We start from the raw sequence: 21,294 nt of genomic DNA, 5'->3' as shown, positions 1-21,294 counted from the left end.
CTGTGAGGAACATGGTGAGGAAATGGAAGACCACAGGCACAGTTCTTGTTAAGGCCAGAAGTGGCAGGCCAAGTAAAATATCGGAGAGGCAAAGGTGAAGGATGGTGAGAACGGTCAAAAACAGACCACCTCCAAAGACCTACAACATCATCTTGCTGCAGATGGTGTCACTGTGCATCGTTCAACAATTCAGCGCACTTTGCACAAGGAGAAGCTGTATGGGAGAGTGATGCGGAAGAAGCCTTTTCTGCACACACGCCACAGAGTCGCTTGAGGTATGCAAATGCACATTTGGACAAGCCAGCTTCATTTTGGAATAAGGTGCTGTGGACTGATGAAACAAAGATTGAGTTATTTGGTCATAACAAGGGATGTTATGCATGGTGGCAAAAGAACACAGCCTTCCAAGAAAAAGACTTGCTACCCACAGTAAAATTTGGTGGGGGTTCCATCATGCTGTGTGGCCAGTGCCGGTACTGGGAATCTTGTTAAAGTTGAGGGTCGCATGGATTCCACTCAATATCAGCAGATTCTTGGGAATAATGTTGAAGAATCAGTCAAAGTTGAAGTTACGCCGGGGCTGGATATTTCAACAAGACAACGACCCAAAACACTGCTCAAAATCTACCCGGGCATTTATGCAGAGGAACAAGTACAATGTTCTGGAATGGCCATCCCAGTCCCCAGACCTGAATATCATTGAGAATCTGTGGGATGATTTGAAGCAGGCTGTCCATGCTCGGAAACCATCAAACCTAACTGAACTGGAGATGTTTTGTAAGGAGGAATGGTCCAAAATACCTTCATCCAGAATCCACACACTAATTAGAGGCTATAGGAAGCGTCTAGAGGCTGTTATTTTAGCAAAAGGAGGCTCTACAAAATATTGATGTGATTTTTCTATTGGGGTGCCCAAATTTATGCACCTGTCTAATTTTGTTTTGATGCATATTGCACATTTTCTGTTAATCCAATAAATCTCATTTCACTACTGAAATATTACTGTGTCCATCAGTTATTTGATAGATCAAAATGACATTTCTGATCCAAACACCCAATTATTTATAAATGGAAATTGTCAGGGGTGCCCAAACCTTTTCATAGGACTGTATGTTATAGTTGTGTATTGTCTTGAATGTGCACCATACATTGTCCCTGTGTGCAAAGTTTTATATAATGTTGCACAAACACTACTAGCTAGTAATGTTATTGTGGTTGTATAATGTGGTGTAGTAGGTCATCCCTGGCCCTAAGCCCTATGCAGACTGCACTCAGCAGGGCACGGAAAACAACCTGCCCCATCATCTCCCCATTTCCCCTTGGCGCACTATTACCCTCTCACACCCACCCTCCTGCCTGCTCATGGGATCCAGTCCAGCCTGGGGCGGAAGTCCCTGTCCATCTGCTTGGTCTCGTCTTCCTCGGGGGGCTCAGAGGGACTGGGGTTGAGATCGGGGTCCGGCAGCGGGCGCTGCTCGCAGGTGGCATGGGGGTGCATCTGCCAGGTGCCGTCCCGGTAGGTGCAGTAACACACAGTCTGCTTGTCTATCTCTACCCGCTCCCCTGCCGAGATCACTCTGTCGCCCACAAAACAATTGGGCCCTATAGGCAGGATGCAGAAAAATGATGTAAAATAAATCAATATTATATCAGATGTCACCATAAATGTGAATTGCATACGTTTTTGACAGTTAATTGTGTACCTAATGTGCTCTTTTTATCAGCCTTGCAATGAGAAACTTCTGTAGTCTTATTAAAATCATCCTACTGTCATTTGCAGCACCAATACGCTATACTTTGTAGAGTTACTTACACATCCATAAAGGCAGACATACAGTTGTGGCCAAATAAATTGGCACCCTTGCACTTTTCTTAAATAATTTCCTACACAAGAAATGCCTATTCAACTTTGCAAAAACCCACTTAAACAAGCCAAAATTCTGGGAAAAATATTCTGTGGACCAATACAATACAAATCAGCACTATGTTAACTGATGACCAAATTAAGCATTCAAAGAAAGACACTTTCTACAGTCAAACATGGGGGAGTTTCAATAATGTTGTGGGATTGCTTTGCTGCCTCTGGTACTGGGGGCCTTGAACATGTGCAAGGCAACATGAAATCAGCAGATTATCAGTCCAATGTTACAACCCAGTGTACAAAAACTGGGTCTCTGTCGAAGGTTGTAGGTCTTCCAGCAGGACAACAAACCCAAACACGGATTAAAAAGCACCCAGGAATAATTCAAGAATAAACACTAGACTGTTCTGGAGTGGCCAGCATTGAGTTCAGATCTGATTCCCATCTAAAACATATGGCGAGATCTGAAAACAGCAGTTGGTGGAAGGCACCCCTCAAACATTGCAGAATTGGAGCAGTTTGCAGCTGAAGAGTGGGCCAAACTTCCAGCAGAAAAGAGCTAATTGAAGGCTTAAAGAAGCATTTGTCAGCAGTCACTGTTTCTTGGCCAAAGGCTGTGCAACCAAGTATTAGCTGCAAGAAAGTGAAAGCCAAGTTAACAAACAGATCACCGACCATTTCAAATCCCACCATTCCTTCTCCGCTATGCAATCTGGTTTCCGAGCTGGTCATGGGTGCACCTCAGCCACGCTCAAGGTCCTAAACGATATCATAACCGCCATCGATAAAAGACAATACTGTGTAGCCGTATTCATCGACCTGGCCAAGGCTTTCGACTCTGTCAATCACCACATTCTTATCGGCAGACTCAACAGCCTTGGTTTCTCAAATGACTGCCTCGCCTGGTTTGCCAACTACTTCTCAGACAGAGTTCAGTGTGTCAAATCGGAGGGCCTGTTGTCCGGACCTCTGGCAGTCTCTGTGGGGGTGCCACAGGGTTCAATTCTCAGGCCGACTCTTTTCTCTGTATACATCAATGATGTCGCTCTTGCTGCTGGTGATTCTCTGATCCACCTCTACGCAGACGACATCATTCTGTATACTTCTGGCCCTTCTTTGGACACTGTGTTAACTAACCTCCAAACAGGCTTCAATGCCATACAACTCTCCTTCCTTGGCCTCCAACTGTTCTTAAATGCAAGTAAAACTAAATGCATGCTCTTCAACCGATCGCTGCCCGCACTTGCCCGCCCGTCCAGCATCACTACTCTGGACGGTTCTGACTTAGAATATGTGGACAATTACAAATACCTAGGTGTCTGGTTAGACTGTAAACTCTCCTTCCAGACTCACATTAAGCATCTCCAATCCAAAATGAAATCTAGAATCGGCTTCCTATTTCGCAACAAAGCATCCTTCACTCATGCTGCCAAACATACCCTCGTAAAACTGACTATCCTACCGATCCTTGACTTCGGCAATGTCATTTATAAAATAGCCTCCAACACTACTCAGCAAATTGGATGCAGTCTATCACAGTGCCATCCGTTTTGTCACCAAAGCACCATATACTACCCACCACGGCGACCTGTATGCTCTCGTTGGCTGGCCCTCGCTTCATATTCGTCGCCAAACCCACTGGCTCCAGGTCATCTATAAGTCTTTGCTAGGTAAAGCCACGCCTTATCTCAGCTCACTGGTCACAATAGCAGCACCCACCCGTAGCACGCGCTCCAGCAGGTAAATTTCACTGGTCACCCCCAAAGCCAATTCCTCCTTTGGCCGCCTTTCCTTCCAGTTCTCTGCTGCCAATGACTGGAACGAATTGCAAAAATCACTGAAGCTGGAGACTCATAGCTCCCTCATTAACTTTAAGCATCAGCTGTCAGAGCAGCTCACAGATCACTGCACCTATACATAGCCCTTCTGTAAATAGCCCATCCAACTAGCTCATCCCCATATTGTTATTTATTTTTTTGCTCCTTTGCACCCCAGTATCTCTACTTGCACATTCATCTTCTGCACATCTATCACTCCAGTGGTTAATTGCTAAATTGTAACTACTTCACCACTAAGGCCTATTTATTGCCTTACCTCCCTAATCTTACCTCATTTGCACACACTGTATATAGATTTTTTCTATTGTGTTATTGATTGTACGTTTGTTTATTCCATGTGTAACTCTGTGTTGCTGTTTTTGTCACACTGCTTTGCTTTATCTTGGCCAGGTCGCAGTTGTAAATGAGAACTTGTTCTCAACTAGCCTACCTGGTTAAATAAAGGTTAAATAAAACAATAATAATAATAAAATGCTCACGGGTGCTAATAATTGAGTGCATGCCATTTGTTTTTATTTTCTCAATTAAAATTGTAAACTTAAGTTTCAAAAACAAAATTGCTTCTTCAATGTTGAAAATCCAAGTTATTATAGAAGAAAAAGGGAATTATTTAAGAAAAGTGGAAGGGTGCCAATATATACTGAACAAAAATATAAACGCAACATGCAACAATTTCAAAGATTTTACTGAGTTACAGTTCATATAAGGAAAGCAGTCAATTGAAATAAATTCATTGGTCCCTAATCTATGAATTTCACGACTGGGAATACAGATATGCATCTGTTGGTCACAGATACATAAAAAAAAGGTGGGAGAGTGGATCAAAAAAACGTTCAGTATCTGGTGTGACCACCATTTTCCTCATGCAGCGCGACACATCTCCTTCGCATAAAGTTGATCAGGCTATTGATTGTGGCCTGTGGAATGTTGTCCCACTCCTCTTCAATGGGTTTGCGAAGTAGCTGGATATTGTCGTGTTGTGTTGTGTTATGTAGTGTTATTTAGTGTTGTGGTGTCTTTCTTGTTGTGATGTGTGTTTTGTCCTTTATTTTAATTTTATTTCAGCTCATGAAACATGGAATCAACACTTTAGATGTTGTGTTTATATTTGTGTTCAGTCTACATCTGCATTGCTTGCTCTTTGGGGTTTTAGACTGGGTTTCTGTATAAGCACTTTGTGATAATTGTTGATGTAAAAAGGGCTTTATAAATAAATGTGATTGATTTACTGATTGAACTATATACGGCGCACACACAAGCTGTTCCTTTACTGCCTGCTGTTGGATGGCTGGCCCCATGCCCCACTATCCCACCAGGCTAGTTACTATTCCTGTGTTGGACAGAGCACTATCGAGCTGTTTGATTACATCCCTCTTTATCCAGTGTCTAAATTAATTTATGTAATCTGTGCAATGCTGAATTCCATAGTTTAGTTCTAAGGATGCTTGGATCCCACATCAGTGACTAAATATTTGAAATATTTCCAAAACTCCTTGGCTTGACTTTAACTAATAATTGAGCTTGATATGAATATGATGCACATATCATGTTGAACACACAGTACAGATGGTACCAGTGCAGTGGAGCAGTGATTAAAGAAACACTGAAAATACTGATGACCTTAGACTCCAACTGGGGGCAGCAGCCAATTACTGCCATCGTAAACATTACATAAGAAGAGCTGCAGCTGTCTTTATAATCAATATCACATGCTGTGTCAAAGCTAATTATTAATGGTTGACATCAAATCAATGTTTATTGGTCGCATACACAGTTAAGCAGATGTTATAGCAGGTGCAGTGAAATGCTTGAGTTACATACATACAGTTGAACTTGGAAGTTTACATACACTTAGGTTGGAGTCATTAAAGCTTGCTTTTCAATCACTCCACAAATTTCTTGTTATCATGCTAAGGTTTTGGCAAGTCGGTTAGGACATCTACTTTGTGCATGACACAAGTAATTTTTCCAACAATTGTTTACAGACAGATTATTTCACTTATAATTCACTGTATCACAATTCCAGTGGGTCAGAAGTTTACATACACTAAGTTGACCCCAAGCATACTTCCAAAGTTGTAGCAAAATGGCTTAAGGACAACAAAGTAAAGGTATTGGAGTGGCCATAACAAAGCCCTGACCTCAATCCTATAGAAAATTTGTGGGCAGAACTGAAAAAGCGTGTGTGAGCAGTCGAGGCCTACAAACCTGACTCAGTTACACCAGTTCTGTCAGGAGGAATGGGCCAAAATTCACCCAACTTATTGTGGGTAGCTTGTCGAAGGCTACCTGAAACATTTGACCCAAGTTAAACAATTTAAAGGCAATGCTACCAAATACTAATTGAGTGTATGTAAACTTCTGACCCATTGGGAATGTGATGAAAGAAATAAAAGCTGAAATAAATCATTCTCTCTACTATTATTCTGACATTTCATTCTTAAAATAAAGTGGTGATCCTAACTGACCTAAGAAAGATCATTTTTACTAGGACTAAATGTCAGGAATTGTGAAAAACTGAGTTTAAATGTATTTGGCTAAGGTGTATGTAAACTTCCAACTTAAACTGTATGACCAGGCTTATGGATTCTGTATATTTGCGTTGTATGTACAGGTCAAATTATACAGAACACATCTCTGTGTGTATGTCCACCCTATAATTATAGCATGTAAACTAGTGTGCAAGAAATTGTGTGTTCCTGAGGGTAGAGACCATTACTTGTGTTGGAAAGTTGTGTGTTTGTAGAAGTGAACTCACCAGTGTAGCAGACAGGACAGCAGTGGTTGGGCTCATATGTAGGGTTGACACAGTGTGGTGCAGGACAGTCAGAGATGGAACAGTACACCTCCCTGTTGGGCTCACAACGACATCTCTCACAGCGTGACAACTGAAACAGCAGGTTAGACACACCTTTAGACATATTTTCTACCACACTCACTTTCATTCTCTCTAAAGCTAAACTCTGTGTTCTCCTGTCATTTGGAAGGAAGCATAATACTTGAGAAACCTATGAAGCATGCATCAATGTAATACCTGAATACTGTTTTCAATTAAAAAGAGATCATATGAAATGTCACCTCATGCAATCTCAACTGCTGACCCCCACATGACCCCTTGTTGATGAAGAGTACTGTTATGATTACACTTGCCAATAGGCCTACATCTCTCATGCAATAGAGGATAAATCAATAACCAATGTCCCCATCTTCACCATCAGGCTAGACATACAAAAAACACTGCTTTGACATGAGTATAATACAGTATAATAAACAAATTCCAAGAGCCAACCTTGGATAATGTACACAGTCACTTAAAGTAGATGGAACCAATTTTTTGTCATGTTTCTTCTATAAATCTTTTTGTCATGTTTCTTTTATAAGTAAATCTCACCCTGAATTCCTCGAATATTCTGTACATTTTGCCACCATATACACACACTTTGCTAACTGCCTCACACACTGGACAGCAGGACTTGTATTTAATCCGCGTACATCGAGGATGAATGCGAGGACACTGGGGTCGTATGCACACGGGTCCGTCTTCAGTGCAGGTGCACGGACAAGCAGATGGACTGGGATAGTACACCTCCCCGATGCTATACACAAATCCGTGGTCGTCTAAGCACCACTTGCCCCGGTAATCCCCAAACTCGTACTCCGAGTCAGTATTGGTTGAGTATTCCGTCAATGTTTTGGGAATCGGGTAGAGGAGCGCGACGTAGAGGCAAAGCGCGCGGCTGTTCATCATTCCTGATATCTACACTTGTGACGGTCTGGTGCTCCCTCGTGCTCTTTTCAAGAGGTGTGACGACGCATGGATGGCAGAGAAGGCGACGAGGCAAGAAAAGTGAGGAAAGTGGGCATGCAACCACATTCCCCAATGGTCAACGACATTTTACTCACAGTAGTAGTCCAAAAGGTCAGAATTTTTTTTTTCTTCAAATTGAAATAATTAGGGAATGTTTGATAATACATTGTCGATTTATCAAAATTACAATGCTGAGTTATTATTACTGACTAGACTGTCTAAGCAATCAGTAGGCCTACATCTAGAGAAAGCCAATAAAACATTTGAAATAAGCCACTGGTCAGAAAGACAGAAATTACTTTTATTTGGGCAAGAGGCTTGACAGTACAAAAAAGATGCAAATCGCAGAGGCATACTAAAATCATTCAAATTCAAGTAAAAACAGTCATTTGAATGCGTGAGGTTTTATCAGAGGTTCATCGTGACCATTTCTCTAGTGGTGATACACAGCAACAGGGTTCGACACAGCTGTGCAGATGCAAACAGCTCATGTAAAACAGTCTACAATCATTCATTTGCTATGATATAATTGCTGATATTCAAGGACTGGCCATTTCATATGAATTTTGAATTTAATCCATCACTAACAGTCCACACCATATTGATTACTAACTAAAAGTTAGATAATAATAGGCAACAAATAGCATGTAAAAACCATTGTCAATTGGGTATGGAATAAATTAGGCCAAGGCCCTTCCCTGTTCTATAAACACCAATAGCAAATGGCTAAAGACGGTTGGCTTGTGGTATGAATCCAGAGGTCCATAAGACCAATAGAAATGTCAAACACACAAACTGAGTGTGGGGATGATGGAAGAACATCACAGGGTCCTATTTAAATGGGCACAGGGTTGCACGCCATCGCAAATAACATACAGAATGTACAAAACTATGGACATCTCTACCCATGAAATCACCTCTATACATTCCAATATTTTGATATGCAGCACTGTGCCCACAAAACATGGCCCTAGTCTACAGGTTGGAGGGTGTGCCCTTCTACAGAGATGTTATTGGGAGGGCTGGCTGGCTGGGCGTTCCTCTGGGGCAGGCTCAGCTGAAGCAGGGGGGTCTGCAGGGGGTCCGGTGCTGCTCTCGGATGGGGCGGTGCTGTCACTGGTGCCCTCGTCCGTGACGCTCTCCACCAGCGGGCCCTGCTGCTTCTCTGCAGCAGGTGTGCCCTCCTCAGCCTCTGGCTGGGTCTCAGATGTCTCTGATGCAGGAGTCTCTTCTAAAGGAAAGGAGGAAAGTGTGTAGGTCAGGTGTCTTTGTGTAGATTGTAATGATCATAATGCTCAGTCTGAATGCCACAACGGTTAACATGTTACTGCAATAAAAGCACTGCTTGTATCATGCTTTTTCTTACTCCAAACAGCAAGTTACTGAAATAATAGAGAAAATGCTGTAGTTAATGTGATGTTGGTATGACTGACCTGTCTCCATAGGGGTTGGCTTGTCCTGGTCCTCCTTGGTCTCTGTGGTTGGTGGGGTGGTGTTGTTCTGTTCAGTGATGGGCAGGGTAGATGAAGCAGAGGCTGCTGCTGCCTGCTGCTGCTCTTGCTGTTCCTGGGTAGCCTTCTCTGCCTGCTCTGCCGCTTCCTTCTCCCTCTCCTCCGCCCGCCGCCTAGCAGCCTCCTCTGCCGCAGCAATCTCTGCTGCCAGCTTCTCCATGTCTACCTCCACCTTCTGACCGCACAGCTGCACATAGACAAACATCTAGTTTTAGACACTGCAGCTTTGAGCAGTTACGACAAATCCGACTTTTGTACAACACACCAGAGCTATAAAGACAAACTTGAACAGCTACAGAGTGGCACAGAATACAAACCTATCATCTCAGCATGGCTGCTGATAAAAGTAAACAAATTATCTTCACTAGTACAAAAAAAGACTAGGCTATCAGCTGTTGCACTTTGTATGAGGTGATTCTCACTTTGGACACTGTGGGGTGGGGGCACATACCCGTTTGAGCTCACTGTTGAAGGAATCTGTAGTCTCCAGGAATCTCCTCTTCTTGTCCTGGTGCCGGTCCTCTATTTGCAGCAGCTCTGCTTCCAGCTTCCTCTGTGGAAAGGAACAGTGTCAAACCAGACTATTATGTGATTGCAGTCCAGTGTGTTTTCCACTAGCTTTGCTTACCTGGTGCACCATGAGGGACTGGACCTGGCGCTTGAGGACTTGCATGCGTGCAGTGGTGACGACAGAGCGCACATCTGGCACCACAATCTCACTGAGGATGTCACTGATGAGCCGGTGGTTCCTCTGGAAGCGAGCGGTGGCCGTGTGCTTCATGGAGAACCCATCGTCATAGTCTATGGAAAGGACACACAAACGTTGGCTTTCAATACACACCATATGGATAAACAAAAAAAGGTACAGGAGAGAGAGAATTTCTAGTCCCCGGACCATTACCATCTGGGTCTTCAGCAGGCTGGATGCTCATGTAAGGTTCTCCCTTCTCAACGCGGGTCTGCCGCTGTCTGTTCTCCTCCTCCAGAGCCGCCTCTGCACGGTTCTTGGCATTGATGTAGGCCAGGTAAGCCGGTGAGTTGTGGTAGGCCTTCAGGGAGTCGTTGTACTCAATCTATAGAGGCAGTAGTTATAAAATCTCAGTGAAAAGACTTGACTCATTTACCCAAGGCAAAATAGCTAGGGCATTGAAAACTGCAGCTCCCAACTGCAAACTGTCCTCACCTTTTCCGCTTCATATTCGTTCAAGTAGTCCTGCTTCTCCTCTTCAGTGAGATCCCTCCACATGCCACCAATAATCTTTCCAATCTCCCATAACTTCAGATCCGGATTGGAGGCTTTAACTTGGTCCCAGACCTGGCAAAAAGGAGGCACCATGGTCAAAACAGAGCAGCAACAAGCCGCTAAATTTATATAAATACACAAGAGGAAGAAAGAGGGAGAGAAAGATTTGATTTGGAGGAGACAAAGGGAAAGCAAGCACAATAGGTCACACAGAAACAAGGACAGACAGAATCAACAATGAAGACAGGTGTTGAAGAGGAGTGGATCCGGATAGTGGTGTAACTCAGCTGTCTCCGACCTCCAATCCAGAGGGGGTAAGATGTGAGGAACATACCACCAGGGGTCATCAACAGTGGGGTCCCCGGCCATCCAGATGGTTGGCTGGGCGACCCCCTGTACAAGCAGTAAAAGTAGACACCGTGGGTGTCTTACCTTCCTGCTTACCTTCCGGCTGTACCGCATGTAGGGCATCAGCGGCTTGTCTGGCGGTTTGGGAGGCTTGGGAACAGTGATTCCTGAGGAATTCTGGGAAAGAGCCAAAGAAAAGATCAATAGGTCAAACCAACAGACATAGTTATTACAGAAAGCACTTATGTACTACTATGAAAAAGGGGCAGGGCCACAACTGAAAATGACAATCTGCTTTAAGTGAAGCTCTTAAGGAGACTCATTCCAAAATGTTGCACCTTATTTTTTGGATAGTGTTTCATGTATAGCTGGTATGTAGAGGACAAATTATTGCCCTCTCAGTGTTGAGGGCTATAATTCAAATGAATACTGCTATCAGTTTTGGCTGCCTTGTGATTAAAACACCAACCAGTATGTACCTCTGACATGCCAAGTCATGAGCCTTGGATGGAACGGGGCAACATGCAGCTGCTCCCTAGCAGGCTGTACAAGCAGGGGAGGGGCATGTCAGAGGGGCAACTGCTCTAACATGAAATGCTTTTGCATCAAGGAGTGGGACAAGATGAGGGGAGCTGGTGACACTTCGAACAAACAATCACATGTGGTTGGTGGGTCATCAAGCGGAGCATCAAATCAGTTGGAGTAAGATGATCCTGTCTGTTTTACAGAAGATTATAGGAGGACTTTGGGGCAATTACTGACCTCGGCCAGCAGCTGTTTTTGTTGTACCATTTATCCCCCCCAAAAAGTGTCCTTTCCTGCATGTTTTTTCACCCTTCTATTGGTTGTACCAAACACCCATTTCCCTTTTCTCCCAATTATCCTTTTCTCACTCAGGGAATAGCCAGCCTTACTCCTTGGGCTCTAGCCCTGGATGGCATTGGTCCTACCATTACCCTGTTGCTGTTGTTGCCGGTATTCCCTCCCAGCCTGTAGTTGTTGTAGGCCAGATGGCTGTATGGGTTGTATCCCACAAACCCAGGGGTGTTGGGCACTTGCTGATGGAGACAAATGAGACAAAACACAAATGAGAAATGACACAAACAAGGGGAAGGACAACAAAAATGAAAAGGAGTTTTGGGGGTAATGATTTACATAGCATAGTCATGCGAAAGCAGCCATCTTGAAAAGAAAAGCAGTGCATAGTCATTGGCTTGTTTCTAGGAGCATCACAAAATAAAAAGATAGCAAAGAGGGAGGTAAACAGCTGGTAACTGGCCAGTTCTACTTCCATCTATTGATGTTCAAAATGTATAGCAGCATGTGATTTAGATGAAGGGAAAATGTTTGTCTGTGAGCCACATACTTGCAAATGTATTGACAGAACATCCTGAGCTAATATGTCTGTGTGGTCCTGCAGCCCAACCGTACATTACTGTGCTCATGTTGATTGTATAGAAGACCCACTCCCCTGGCATTGGGAGAAAATGGGAGGACCGGTGTTGGACGGTGTGTGATACTTACAGTTGTGGGGGCTGGAGTGGGGGGAGGTGCATATGATGGCCTTTCTGTGTAAAATAAATGTTAAGACAAAGTTTAGACATAAAAAAACAAAAAGAGCAAATTGGACTCCCTGTATCAATTAAGCTCTATAATGCAGTTAGCGTTTAACCTGTATCTAAACCTACATGTCAGTTATATTGGTCCCATGTACTCAGTAATAACAGTTTTTACAATACAGGTCACGTTCCTTTAAACTGGTGAAAATTCTCAACCCACGTCGCTTTTTAGTCTATTTGTACGCTTGAGGTGAATCCGTGCAGTATTTTCATTTGGACCCCTTTCATTTTTTGGGGTTGTCATTTAGCAGACGCTCTTATCTAGAGCAACTTACAGGAGCATTAGGTGCCTTGTCAGTGCCTTGCTTAAGGGCACATAGACATATTTTTCACCTAGTCGGCACAGGTATTTTAACCAGAGACTAATAGCCCAGCGCCCTTAACTGCTAGGCTACCTGCCACCCCAATTCAAAACAAATGGACAAATATCTACTTACTTGACATCTTGGCTGAGAGATTGTGGATTTCAAGCTATTCTCGTCATTGGCGCTGTAATAAAAACATTGAGCTTGTTATAGGCAAATAATAATAATATCAATGCCAAAAATGGCTAGTGCTGCCCAGTGCAAGAGATTGAAAGATTATGGCATCTGGGAAACAGACAATAGGATTCACACCGTTTTTGGCTCCATAAATACAATGTAACCAGTAGGCTGCATACAAAACATGGTGTAATTTCCTTAAAATACGAAATAAACAAATTTAAAGCACTTTCTATACTGACAGACTAGCTCTCGTCCACGCATGCATCTCGGCAGATCCGACGCAAACTTATGGACCGGACCTAGTGTGGTGGTATAGAAAATGCTAAAGAAATATACTTTATTTCATATTTGGGATTAATGGCAGCCTACGCATACATAAACACGTTCTCTAGAGCCCTGGCAACATCTTTACTTTCATAAATTAATAAAGTATAGTGAAGCGAGTCATGAACGCAGAGCCTCATACTGAGCCAAGTAAATGAACAGAGCAATCTAGTAACTGGAGGGAGGCGGTAGACCCCACGTTGGTTGAAACCGGCCTATCAAACATTTTGTTTACGTCAAAATTGCGTCAGGCGTTTAACACATAGATTGATTTATTTACCAATTGCAATGCTAAGATATTAGTTATTGACTAGAGACAGATGCAAATACAAGATACCAGTGTGTGAGAATCTACCCTCACCCGACAATGCCAATGTGATGACGCAATTGGTTGGAAAATGTCGAGAAGTGGCTAGTTAGTAAGAGAGCTAGCCGCATAGTGAGATAGCTACTGTAACTATAGCTAAATCATTCTAGGTTGTATGTAACTAGCTACGTCAAGGACGTGATCTCAAAATAACATACGCTAACGTTAGTTACACATCCAAACTAGCAAAGTTACAAAATGTAGTTAGCTAGCTAGCTAATCTAGTAAGCAGAGTTAACGATAACAGCTAACGGTTACTGTTAGCTAGTTTTTAAACCCTTTTCCATGTGTAGGGTTTTCAGCGGTTACATTCGCCCACATTTGGCTCCATGTGAACTACAATTCCGACGCTGTGTTTTAACTTTTAGATAAAGTCAATAGCCACTACTTCAAAACCGACTTTCTAAATATATGCTGATATGCCCCTTATCTTTCATATCAGTGAGAAATAAACTATACAAATAGAAAATATACACTTACAGTATTGCACACAAGTTGTGTTTCTCCAGTTGAAGGACTACACTTCCTCCCCACTGTAGCGTACACAGCCAGGTGTTCGAAGCAAGCTAGATAGCTCATTAGCACAGGTGGCCGCCTATGTTTTCTGTCTGGCTTCCGTAAACAAGAGATGGAGATATGGCCTTGTGGGAACACCAACCCTATAAAAAAGGTGTAGTAATTTAACCTTTATTTCCTTAAATTATTTATCGCTGATATGAAAGACAAGTTTCCAAAAACGTACCGCAAGCGATGCGTGTTAATATTTAGAGCAAGCGTCGGGGCTCTTAACAAAACCTCCCCTGGTCAGAAGCTGTCGTTAATATGCGCTAAAGCAGTTAGCGTCTATGAATGGAGTCACAGTTAGCTAGCGAACGTTAGCTAAGCCTTGCTTGCAAGTAAATGCAGATTGTATTTAGTTTGAATGGAAATACAATTCTATTCAGTTGTGAAATGATCTCCACCTTCATCTGACCTTTTCGAAAAGTAAAATACAAAACTATCGAAAGGATATACACTTGAAAATGAACTCACCCCGAGCTCCTTTCTTTGTTCCCTCAAAAGCGCGTCTGTAATTTTTTTTGCTGGTGAATAAATGCGGATAAAAACACGATTTCGTAGAACACGCCGTCTACTGTTTCGGAGAGGAACCGCTGATTTGCACTCAGTGAGTTAATATGCTTAATCTTTGCTTACCGCTAGGTGGCTGCAGAACACAGCTACTGATTTTATGCAGACTGCTTTTAGGTATTGCATGGCTGCCCGCCTTGCTCATGGCTTGAGCAAAGATAAAACAAAACTGATATTGGGTCAGCTCTCAATCCCATACCGTTATTGTTGAAGTTCAAGCACAGACAGATAGATACCTTATCCCGATTGTCCTCCCCTCCTCAAGATGTTTCACACAAATGTTTCACCTCGTCTTTCTTACACTTCTGTGCACACAGATGCACAGAACACATAAAAATTGTATGTTTGAGATTTAGTTATTTAGCCCCTACAAAGCCCTGTAAACTTAGTAAAGTACAGTTTCAGTTCACTTGTATAACACCACCACTTCTTGACCAAATTGAGGGCGAGATGTGTGTTAGTACGTCCCCAGAGCTTCCATGTTGCTGTGAGTGACCTGGATATGTATTAGTTTTCTCCGCTTTATTCAAAGGATTGCTGCTAGAGTGCATCCCCAGAAAGAAGCAGACAGGACTGCGAGGTAAGCCCTAATAATGAAGACCAGACATCTAGGCTAAACCTCTTGTGTGTATGTTGCCCAACACCAAGGCGCAACATGTCCCCATGAGTGTTTACTTAGGTCTTTTTACATTCTTACTGTCCTGTGAGCTCAATGAAGATGTCATATGTATGAGTGTTATATTATGTTTCTGCTCAATGTTTGAATGGTGCCACTTGTGTGTGTGCGTGATGAGTCTGTGGAAGAGGGGGAACTGGGATTTGTCTCCACTTGATATAGTTGAACAGAGACAGATGGATGCTGTCATATGTTGAAACATGTATTTCCAATATGGAGTATCCTTTCCCAGGGGTGTTTAACCTCCTTTCCCACTCCCACTTCTCCATTCTGGCTAGACTGCATTGAGAGAATGTGCTGTTCTTGCTCTGTCTGTACTTTTTCAAACTGCTCCAAATGGAAACGTCCCCACAGTAACATAGCAGAGAGCAGAATGCAAGACTTTTTTCCAATGATTCTGTGCTTATTTTTCAAGCCAGCAGCTGCATCATTTATTTTCAGTCAATCATGAAACCAACAATATCCTTCAGGATTGTCAAGTCATTGAAACATAGGTTCATGATGAGGACTTGATACCGTAGTACAATTATACTAAAATATAGGCCTACTTGCAGTGCATAGAACTAATATGGTCCAAAGATAGTGACAAGATATGACTTGAACATAAATCTGAATGATGAATATCTCTGTCTGAGATTAATATTTCTGTTGTCTGAGGAATGCCATAGTAACCGTGAACACCAATCACCTGCACACAGACATGCATGTTGAAGAATAATGAATATTCATTTCCGGGGGCACAGATGGTGTAGTAAAATAGGTTGCTAGGTAACGCTAGCTGACCAAGGCTGGGGCTCCTGCAGATAATACATCTGATGAATGCTTATAAGATTTCTCTTTGAGAGAGAACATATACACCGAACAAAAATATAAACGCAACATGCAACAATTTCAAATATTTTACAGAGTTACAGTTCTTTTAAGGAAATCAGTCAATTGAATTACATTTACTAGGCCCTAATCTATGGATTTCACATGACTGGGAATACAGATATGCTTGTTAATCACAGATACCTTAAGGTCACAGATACCTTAAAAAAAAAGGTAGGGGCATGGATCAGAAAACCAGTCAGTATCTGGTGTGACCACAATTTGCCTCGGCTCCCGAGTGGCACAGTGGTGTAAGGCACTGCATCTCAGTGCTACAGGCATCACTACAGACCCTGGTTTGATTCCAGGCTGTATCACAACCAGCCGTGATTGGGAGTCCCATAGGGCGGCGCACAGTTGGCCCAGCGTCGTCTGGGTTTGGCCGGGGTAGGCCGTCATTGTAAATAAGAATTTGTTCTTAACTGGCTTGCCTAGTTAAATAAACTTTAAATAAATACAAAATAAATGCAGTGCGACACATCTCCTTCACATAGAGTTGATCAGGCTGTTGATTGTGGCCTGTGGAATGTTGTTCCACTCCTCTTCAATGGCTGTGCGAAGTTGCTTGATAATGGCGGGAACTGGAACACGCTGTCATACACGTCGATCCCAAACATGCTCAATGGGTGACATGTATGGTTAGTATGCAGGCCATGGAAGAACTGGCACATTTTCAGCTTCCAGGAATTGGGTAGAGATCCTTGCGACATGGTGCTGTGCGTTATCATGCTGAAACATGAGGTGATGGCGGCGGACAATGGGCCTCAGGATATCTCTGCATTCAAATTGCCATTGATAAAATACAATTGTGTTCATTGTCCATAGTTTATGCCTACTGGGACATAATCCCACCGCCACCATGGAGCACTCTGTTCACAACGTTGATGACATCCGCGCTTGTGCACACGACACCATACAGTGTCTGCCGTCTACCCGGTAGAGTTGAAACCGGGATTCATCCGTGAAGAGCACACTTCTCCAGCGTGCCAGTGGCCATCGAAGGTGAGCATTTGCTCTCTGAAGTCGGTTATGATGCTGAATTGCAGTCAGGTCAAGACCCTGGTGAGGACGAGCATGCAGATGAGCTTCCCTGAGACGGTTTTGGACAGTTTGTGCAGAAATTCTTCTGTTGTGCAAACCCATAGTTTCATGGGGCTGGCCGGGATGGCCGGTCTCAGACGATCCCACATGTGAAGAAGCCGGATGTGGAGGTCCTGGGCTGAAGTAGTTGCACGTGGTCTGCGGTTGTGAGGCTGGTTGGACGTACTGCCAAATTCTCTAAAACAACGTTGGAGGGATAAATTAGCATTCAATTCTCTGGCAACAGCTCTGGTGGACATTCCTGCAGTCAGCATGCTAATTGCACACTCCCTCAAAACTTGAGGCATCTGCGGCATTGTGTTGTGTGACAAAATTGCACATTTTAGAGTGGACTTTTAATGTCCCCAGCACAAGGTGCACCTGTGCAATGATCATGCGGTTTAATCAGCTTCTTGATATGCCACACCTGTCAGGTGGATGGATTATCTTGGCAAAGGAGAAAAGCTCACTAACAGGGATGTAAACACATTTGTGCATAACATTTGAGAAAAACGGTTTTTTGTACGTTTAGAACATGTCTGGGATCTTTTATTTCAGCTCATGAAACATGGGACCAACACTTTACATGTTGTGTTTATATTTGTGTTCAGTATACAGTTGAAGTCAGAAGTTTACATAGTTTTAGGTTGGAGTCATTAAAACCCGTTTTTCAACCACTCCACAAATTTCTTATTAACAAACTATAGTTTTGGCAAGTTGGTTAGGACATCTACTTTGTGCATGAGACAAGTAATTTTTCCAACAATTGTTTACAGACAGATTATTTCACTTATAATTCACTGTATCACAATTCCAGTGGGTCAGAAGTTTACATACACTAAGTTGACTGTGCCTTTAAACAGCTTGGAAAATTCCAGAAAATGTCATGGCTTTGGAAGCTTCTGATAGGCTAATTGACATCATTTGAGTCAATTGGAAGTGTACCTGTGGATGTACTTCAAGGCCTACTTTTAAACTCAGTGCCTCTTTGCTTGACATCTATGGAAAATCAAAAGAAATCATTGTAATTGTAGACCTCTACAAGTCTGGTTCATCCTTGGGAGCAATTTCCAAACGTCTGAAGGTACCACGTTCATCTGTACAAACAATAGTACGCAAGTATAAACACCATGGGACCATGTAGCCGTCATACCGCTCAGGAAGGAGACGCGTTCTGTCTCCTAGAGATGATAGTGTTTTGGTGCGAAAAGTGCAAATCAATCCCAGAACAACAGCAAAGGACCCTGTGAAGATGCTGGAGGAAACAGGTACAAAAGTATCTATATCCACAGTAAAATTAGTCCTATATCGACATAACCTGAAAGGCCGCTCAGCAAGGAAGAAGCCACTGCTCCAAAACCGCCATAAAAAAGCTAGACTATGGTTTGCAACTGCACATGGAGACAAAGATCGTACTTTTTGGAGAAATGTCCTCTGGTCTGATGAAACAAAAATAGAACTGTTTGGCCATAATGGCCATTGTTATGTTTGGAGGAAAAATGCTTGCAAGCTGAAGAACACCATCCCAACCGTGACGCACGGGGGTTGCAACATCATGTTGTGGGGGTGCTTTGCTGCAGGAGGGACTGGTGCACTTCACAAAATAGATGGCATCATGAGGAAGGAGAATTATTTGGATATATTGAAGCAACATCTCAAGACATCAGTCAGGAAGTTAAAGCTTGGTCACAAATGGGTCTTCCAAATGGACAATGACCCCAAGCATACTTCCAAAGTTCTGTCAAAATGGCTTAAGGACAACAAAGTCAAGGTATTGGAGTGGCCATCACAAAGCCCTGACCTCAATCCTATAGAAAATTTGTGGGCAGAACTGAAAAAGCGTTTGCGAGCAAGGAGGCATACAAACCTGACTCAGTGACACCAGCTCTGTCAGGAGGAATGGGCCAAAATTCACCCAACTTATTGTGGGAAGCTTGTGCAAGGCTACCCAAAACGTTTGACCCAAGCTAAACAATTTAAAGGCAATGCTACCAAATACTAATTGAGTGTATGTAAACTTCTGACCCACTGGGAATGTAATGAAAAATCATAAATCATTCTCTCTACTATTATTCTGACATTTCACATTCTAAAAATAAAGTGGTGATCCTAACTGACCTAAGACAGGGAATTTTTACTAGGATTAAATGTCAGGAATTGTAAAAAAAAATTAAAAAAAGTTTAAATGTATTTGGCTAAGGTGTATGTAAACTTCTGACTTCAACTGTAAAAAAATAAATAAAAATAAATAAATTATATATATATATATATATATATATATATATATATATATATATATATATATATATATATATATCTCTTTAGGCATAGTGGTATTATCATACAAAAACAGTACATGTATGATATTGTGTTTAGACAAAGACTTCAGCCACCCAAACCATGGATGTCTCTCTGCTACCGTCCAGCAAGCGGTACCAGAGAATCTGGTCTTGGACCAACAGGCTCAGAGACAGCTTCTACAGTGCCTTCGGAAAGTATTCAGACCCCTTGACTTTTTCCACATTTTGTTACGTTACGGTCTTATTCTGAAATGGATTCAATATTTTTTTGTCAGCAATCTACACACAATACCACATAATGACAACAGGTTTAGACATTTTTGCTAATTTATTAAAAATAAAAAACAGAAATACCTTATTTACATATATATTCAGCCCCTTTGCTATGAGACTGAAATTGAACTCAGGTGCATCCTGTTTCCACTGATCATCCTTGAGATGTTTCTAAAACTTGATTGTTGTCCATCTGTGGTAAATTCAATTGATTGGACATGATTTGGAAAGGCACACACCTGTCTATATAATGTCTCACAGTTGACAGTGCATGTCAGAGCAAAAACCATGCCATGAGGTCAAAGGAATTGTCCGTAGAGCTCCGAGAAAGGATTGTAAAGTCTGTAACGTAACAAAACATGGAAAAAGTCAAGGGGTCTGAATACTTTCCGAAGGCACACGCATACTGACGCCCCAAGAATAAGACAGTTGAATAGCTATCCAATGGTTACCCGGGCTATCTGCACTGCATTATTTTGCACTCTCATGTGACTTGATCCTGACACTCTCACACACACTTACACACGCACATAGCACACGCATACTGACGCCACACAAACACACACTTTCACACATGAACACATACACTCCGAAAAAAGGTGCTAAGTCGAACCATATAGAGTTCTTCAGTTTGTCCCCATAGGGTTCTTCAAAGAAACCCCTGTGTAGGGTTCTACCTAGAACCCTCTATAAACAATTCCATCAACCTTATTAGCCTTTAAAAATCGAATGATCTACGGCAATACATTACATTTCACAAGGCCTTTCTTTGAGGGCCTAGTTATACCCCAACAGCAGTGTTATGAAAATCCCATCAGGACATATCAGGCCTGGAAGTCACATTATGCTGGCTTGCAAAGTGATGTGTAATTCCTATTGGAATCCAGCCAGTTAGTATATCCAACAAGTGGAATTGTTAAATCACCCGCAACCTGCATTCAGAATGACTGTCAGTCTCAGTATTCAATCTTCCATAACCTATCTCAATCATCTAAACTGGAACAGCCATCTCAGTAATAGGTGCAATAAATCCAATTACTAACAGATTGGATTATATTAGAAAACTATGTTATTTATCTTTGTGTAGCATGAAATTAATCAACCAATCAATGTACATGCGAAAACACAGATAATACAGTAAAACAAACAATTCTTAATCTCCCTGCAATAGAGCATACTGGGAAATATGATGTATGGTTTTATGTAGAACCCTTCTTGCCTTCCAAAGAATCCTGCTTGTCTTCCAAAGAATCATCAAATAACCCTTTCTTCCCAAAACGGTTCTCAGGATGTTAAAGGTTCTAGGTAGAACCCTTTGTCTTACAAAATAATCCTTGTCTTCCAAATAGGGTTCTTTAGATCAGAATGGTTCGTGGTAGAACCCTATCCCTCCGCAAATAACCCCTTTGTAACCCTTTTTTCTAAGAGTGTACACTCATCATATACGCTGCTACTACTTTGTTTTATTATTGTTATTATTATCTATCCTGATGCCTAGTGACTTTAATCCTGCCTACATGTACAGTGCATTCAGAAAGTATTCACACCCCCTGATATACACAC

General features: G+C 42.3%; 2 protein-coding genes across 6 annotated transcripts; both read right to left on the bottom strand.

Moving 5' to 3' along the window:
• Positions 1–1,203: 1,203 nt before the first annotated feature.
• LOC115171268 (von Willebrand factor C domain-containing protein 2-like) lies at positions 1,204–7,689 on the bottom strand. The gene is made up of 3 exons (XM_029727920.1): positions 7,091–7,689; positions 6,458–6,587; positions 1,204–1,602 (listed from the first exon to the last, which is right to left on the bottom strand). The coding sequence occupies exons 1-3, from the start codon at positions 7,445–7,447 to the stop codon at positions 1,361–1,363; spliced, it is 729 nt and encodes a 242-aa protein (XP_029583780.1). The 5' UTR covers positions 7,448–7,689; the 3' UTR covers positions 1,204–1,360.
• A 101-nt stretch (positions 7,690–7,790) lies between these two features.
• On the bottom strand, positions 7,791–14,551 carry LOC115171267 (SWI/SNF-related matrix-associated actin-dependent regulator of chromatin subfamily E member 1). 5 transcript variants are annotated; one of them, XM_029727915.1, is made up of 12 exons: positions 14,437–14,506; positions 13,885–14,063; positions 12,666–12,717; positions 12,134–12,177; positions 11,566–11,667; positions 10,694–10,786; positions 10,202–10,333; positions 9,920–10,091; positions 9,647–9,819; positions 9,470–9,571; positions 8,941–9,205; positions 7,791–8,738 (listed from the first exon to the last, which is right to left on the bottom strand). In XM_029727915.1, exons 3-12 carry the CDS (start codon positions 12,670–12,672, stop codon positions 8,518–8,520), a joined length of 1,311 nt encoding a protein of 436 aa, XP_029583775.1. In that variant the 5' UTR covers positions 12,673–12,717; positions 13,885–14,063; positions 14,437–14,506; the 3' UTR covers positions 7,791–8,517. The 5 variants fall into 5 exon arrangements, with proteins under 5 accessions (XP_029583775.1, XP_029583778.1, XP_029583776.1 ...); XM_029727918.1 differs by having other exon boundaries at positions 10,706–10,786; XM_029727916.1 differs by lacking the exon at positions 14,437–14,506 and adding an exon at positions 14,147–14,163.
• Positions 14,552–21,294: the final 6,743 nt, after the last annotated feature.

Source organism: Salmo trutta, chromosome 32 (assembly GCF_901001165.1).
Source record: "Salmo trutta chromosome 32, fSalTru1.1, whole genome shotgun sequence".
Taxonomy (NCBI): Eukaryota; Metazoa; Chordata; class Actinopteri; order Salmoniformes; family Salmonidae; genus Salmo; species Salmo trutta.
Note: the sequence above shows the minus strand (reverse complement) of the source record. Positions and strands in the feature narration are given on the sequence as shown.

Excerpts from the sequence above, each read along its gene's own strand:
- LOC115171268 (XM_029727920.1), bottom strand. The coding sequence starts at position 7,447 with ATGATGAACAGCCGCGCGCTTTGCCTCTACGTCGCGCTCCTCTACCCG. Across the intron at positions 6,588-7,090 it reads GAATATTCGAGGAATTCAGG|TTGTCACGCTGTGAGAGATG; the intron begins GTGAGATTTACT and ends CTGCTGTTTCAG. Across the intron at positions 1,603-6,457 it reads CTGTCCTGTCTGCTACACTG|GGCCCAATTGTTTTGTGGGC; the intron begins GTGAGTTCACTT and ends TCCTGCCTATAG.
- LOC115171267 (XM_029727917.1), bottom strand. Across the intron at positions 10,787-11,565 it reads CCGGCAACAACAGCAACAGG|AATTCCTCAGGAATCACTGT; the intron begins GTAATGGTAGGA and ends GCTCTTTCCCAG. Across the intron at positions 8,739-8,940 it reads GCCAACCCCTATGGAGACAG|AAGAGACTCCTGCATCAGAG; the intron begins GTCAGTCATACC and ends CCTTTCCTTTAG.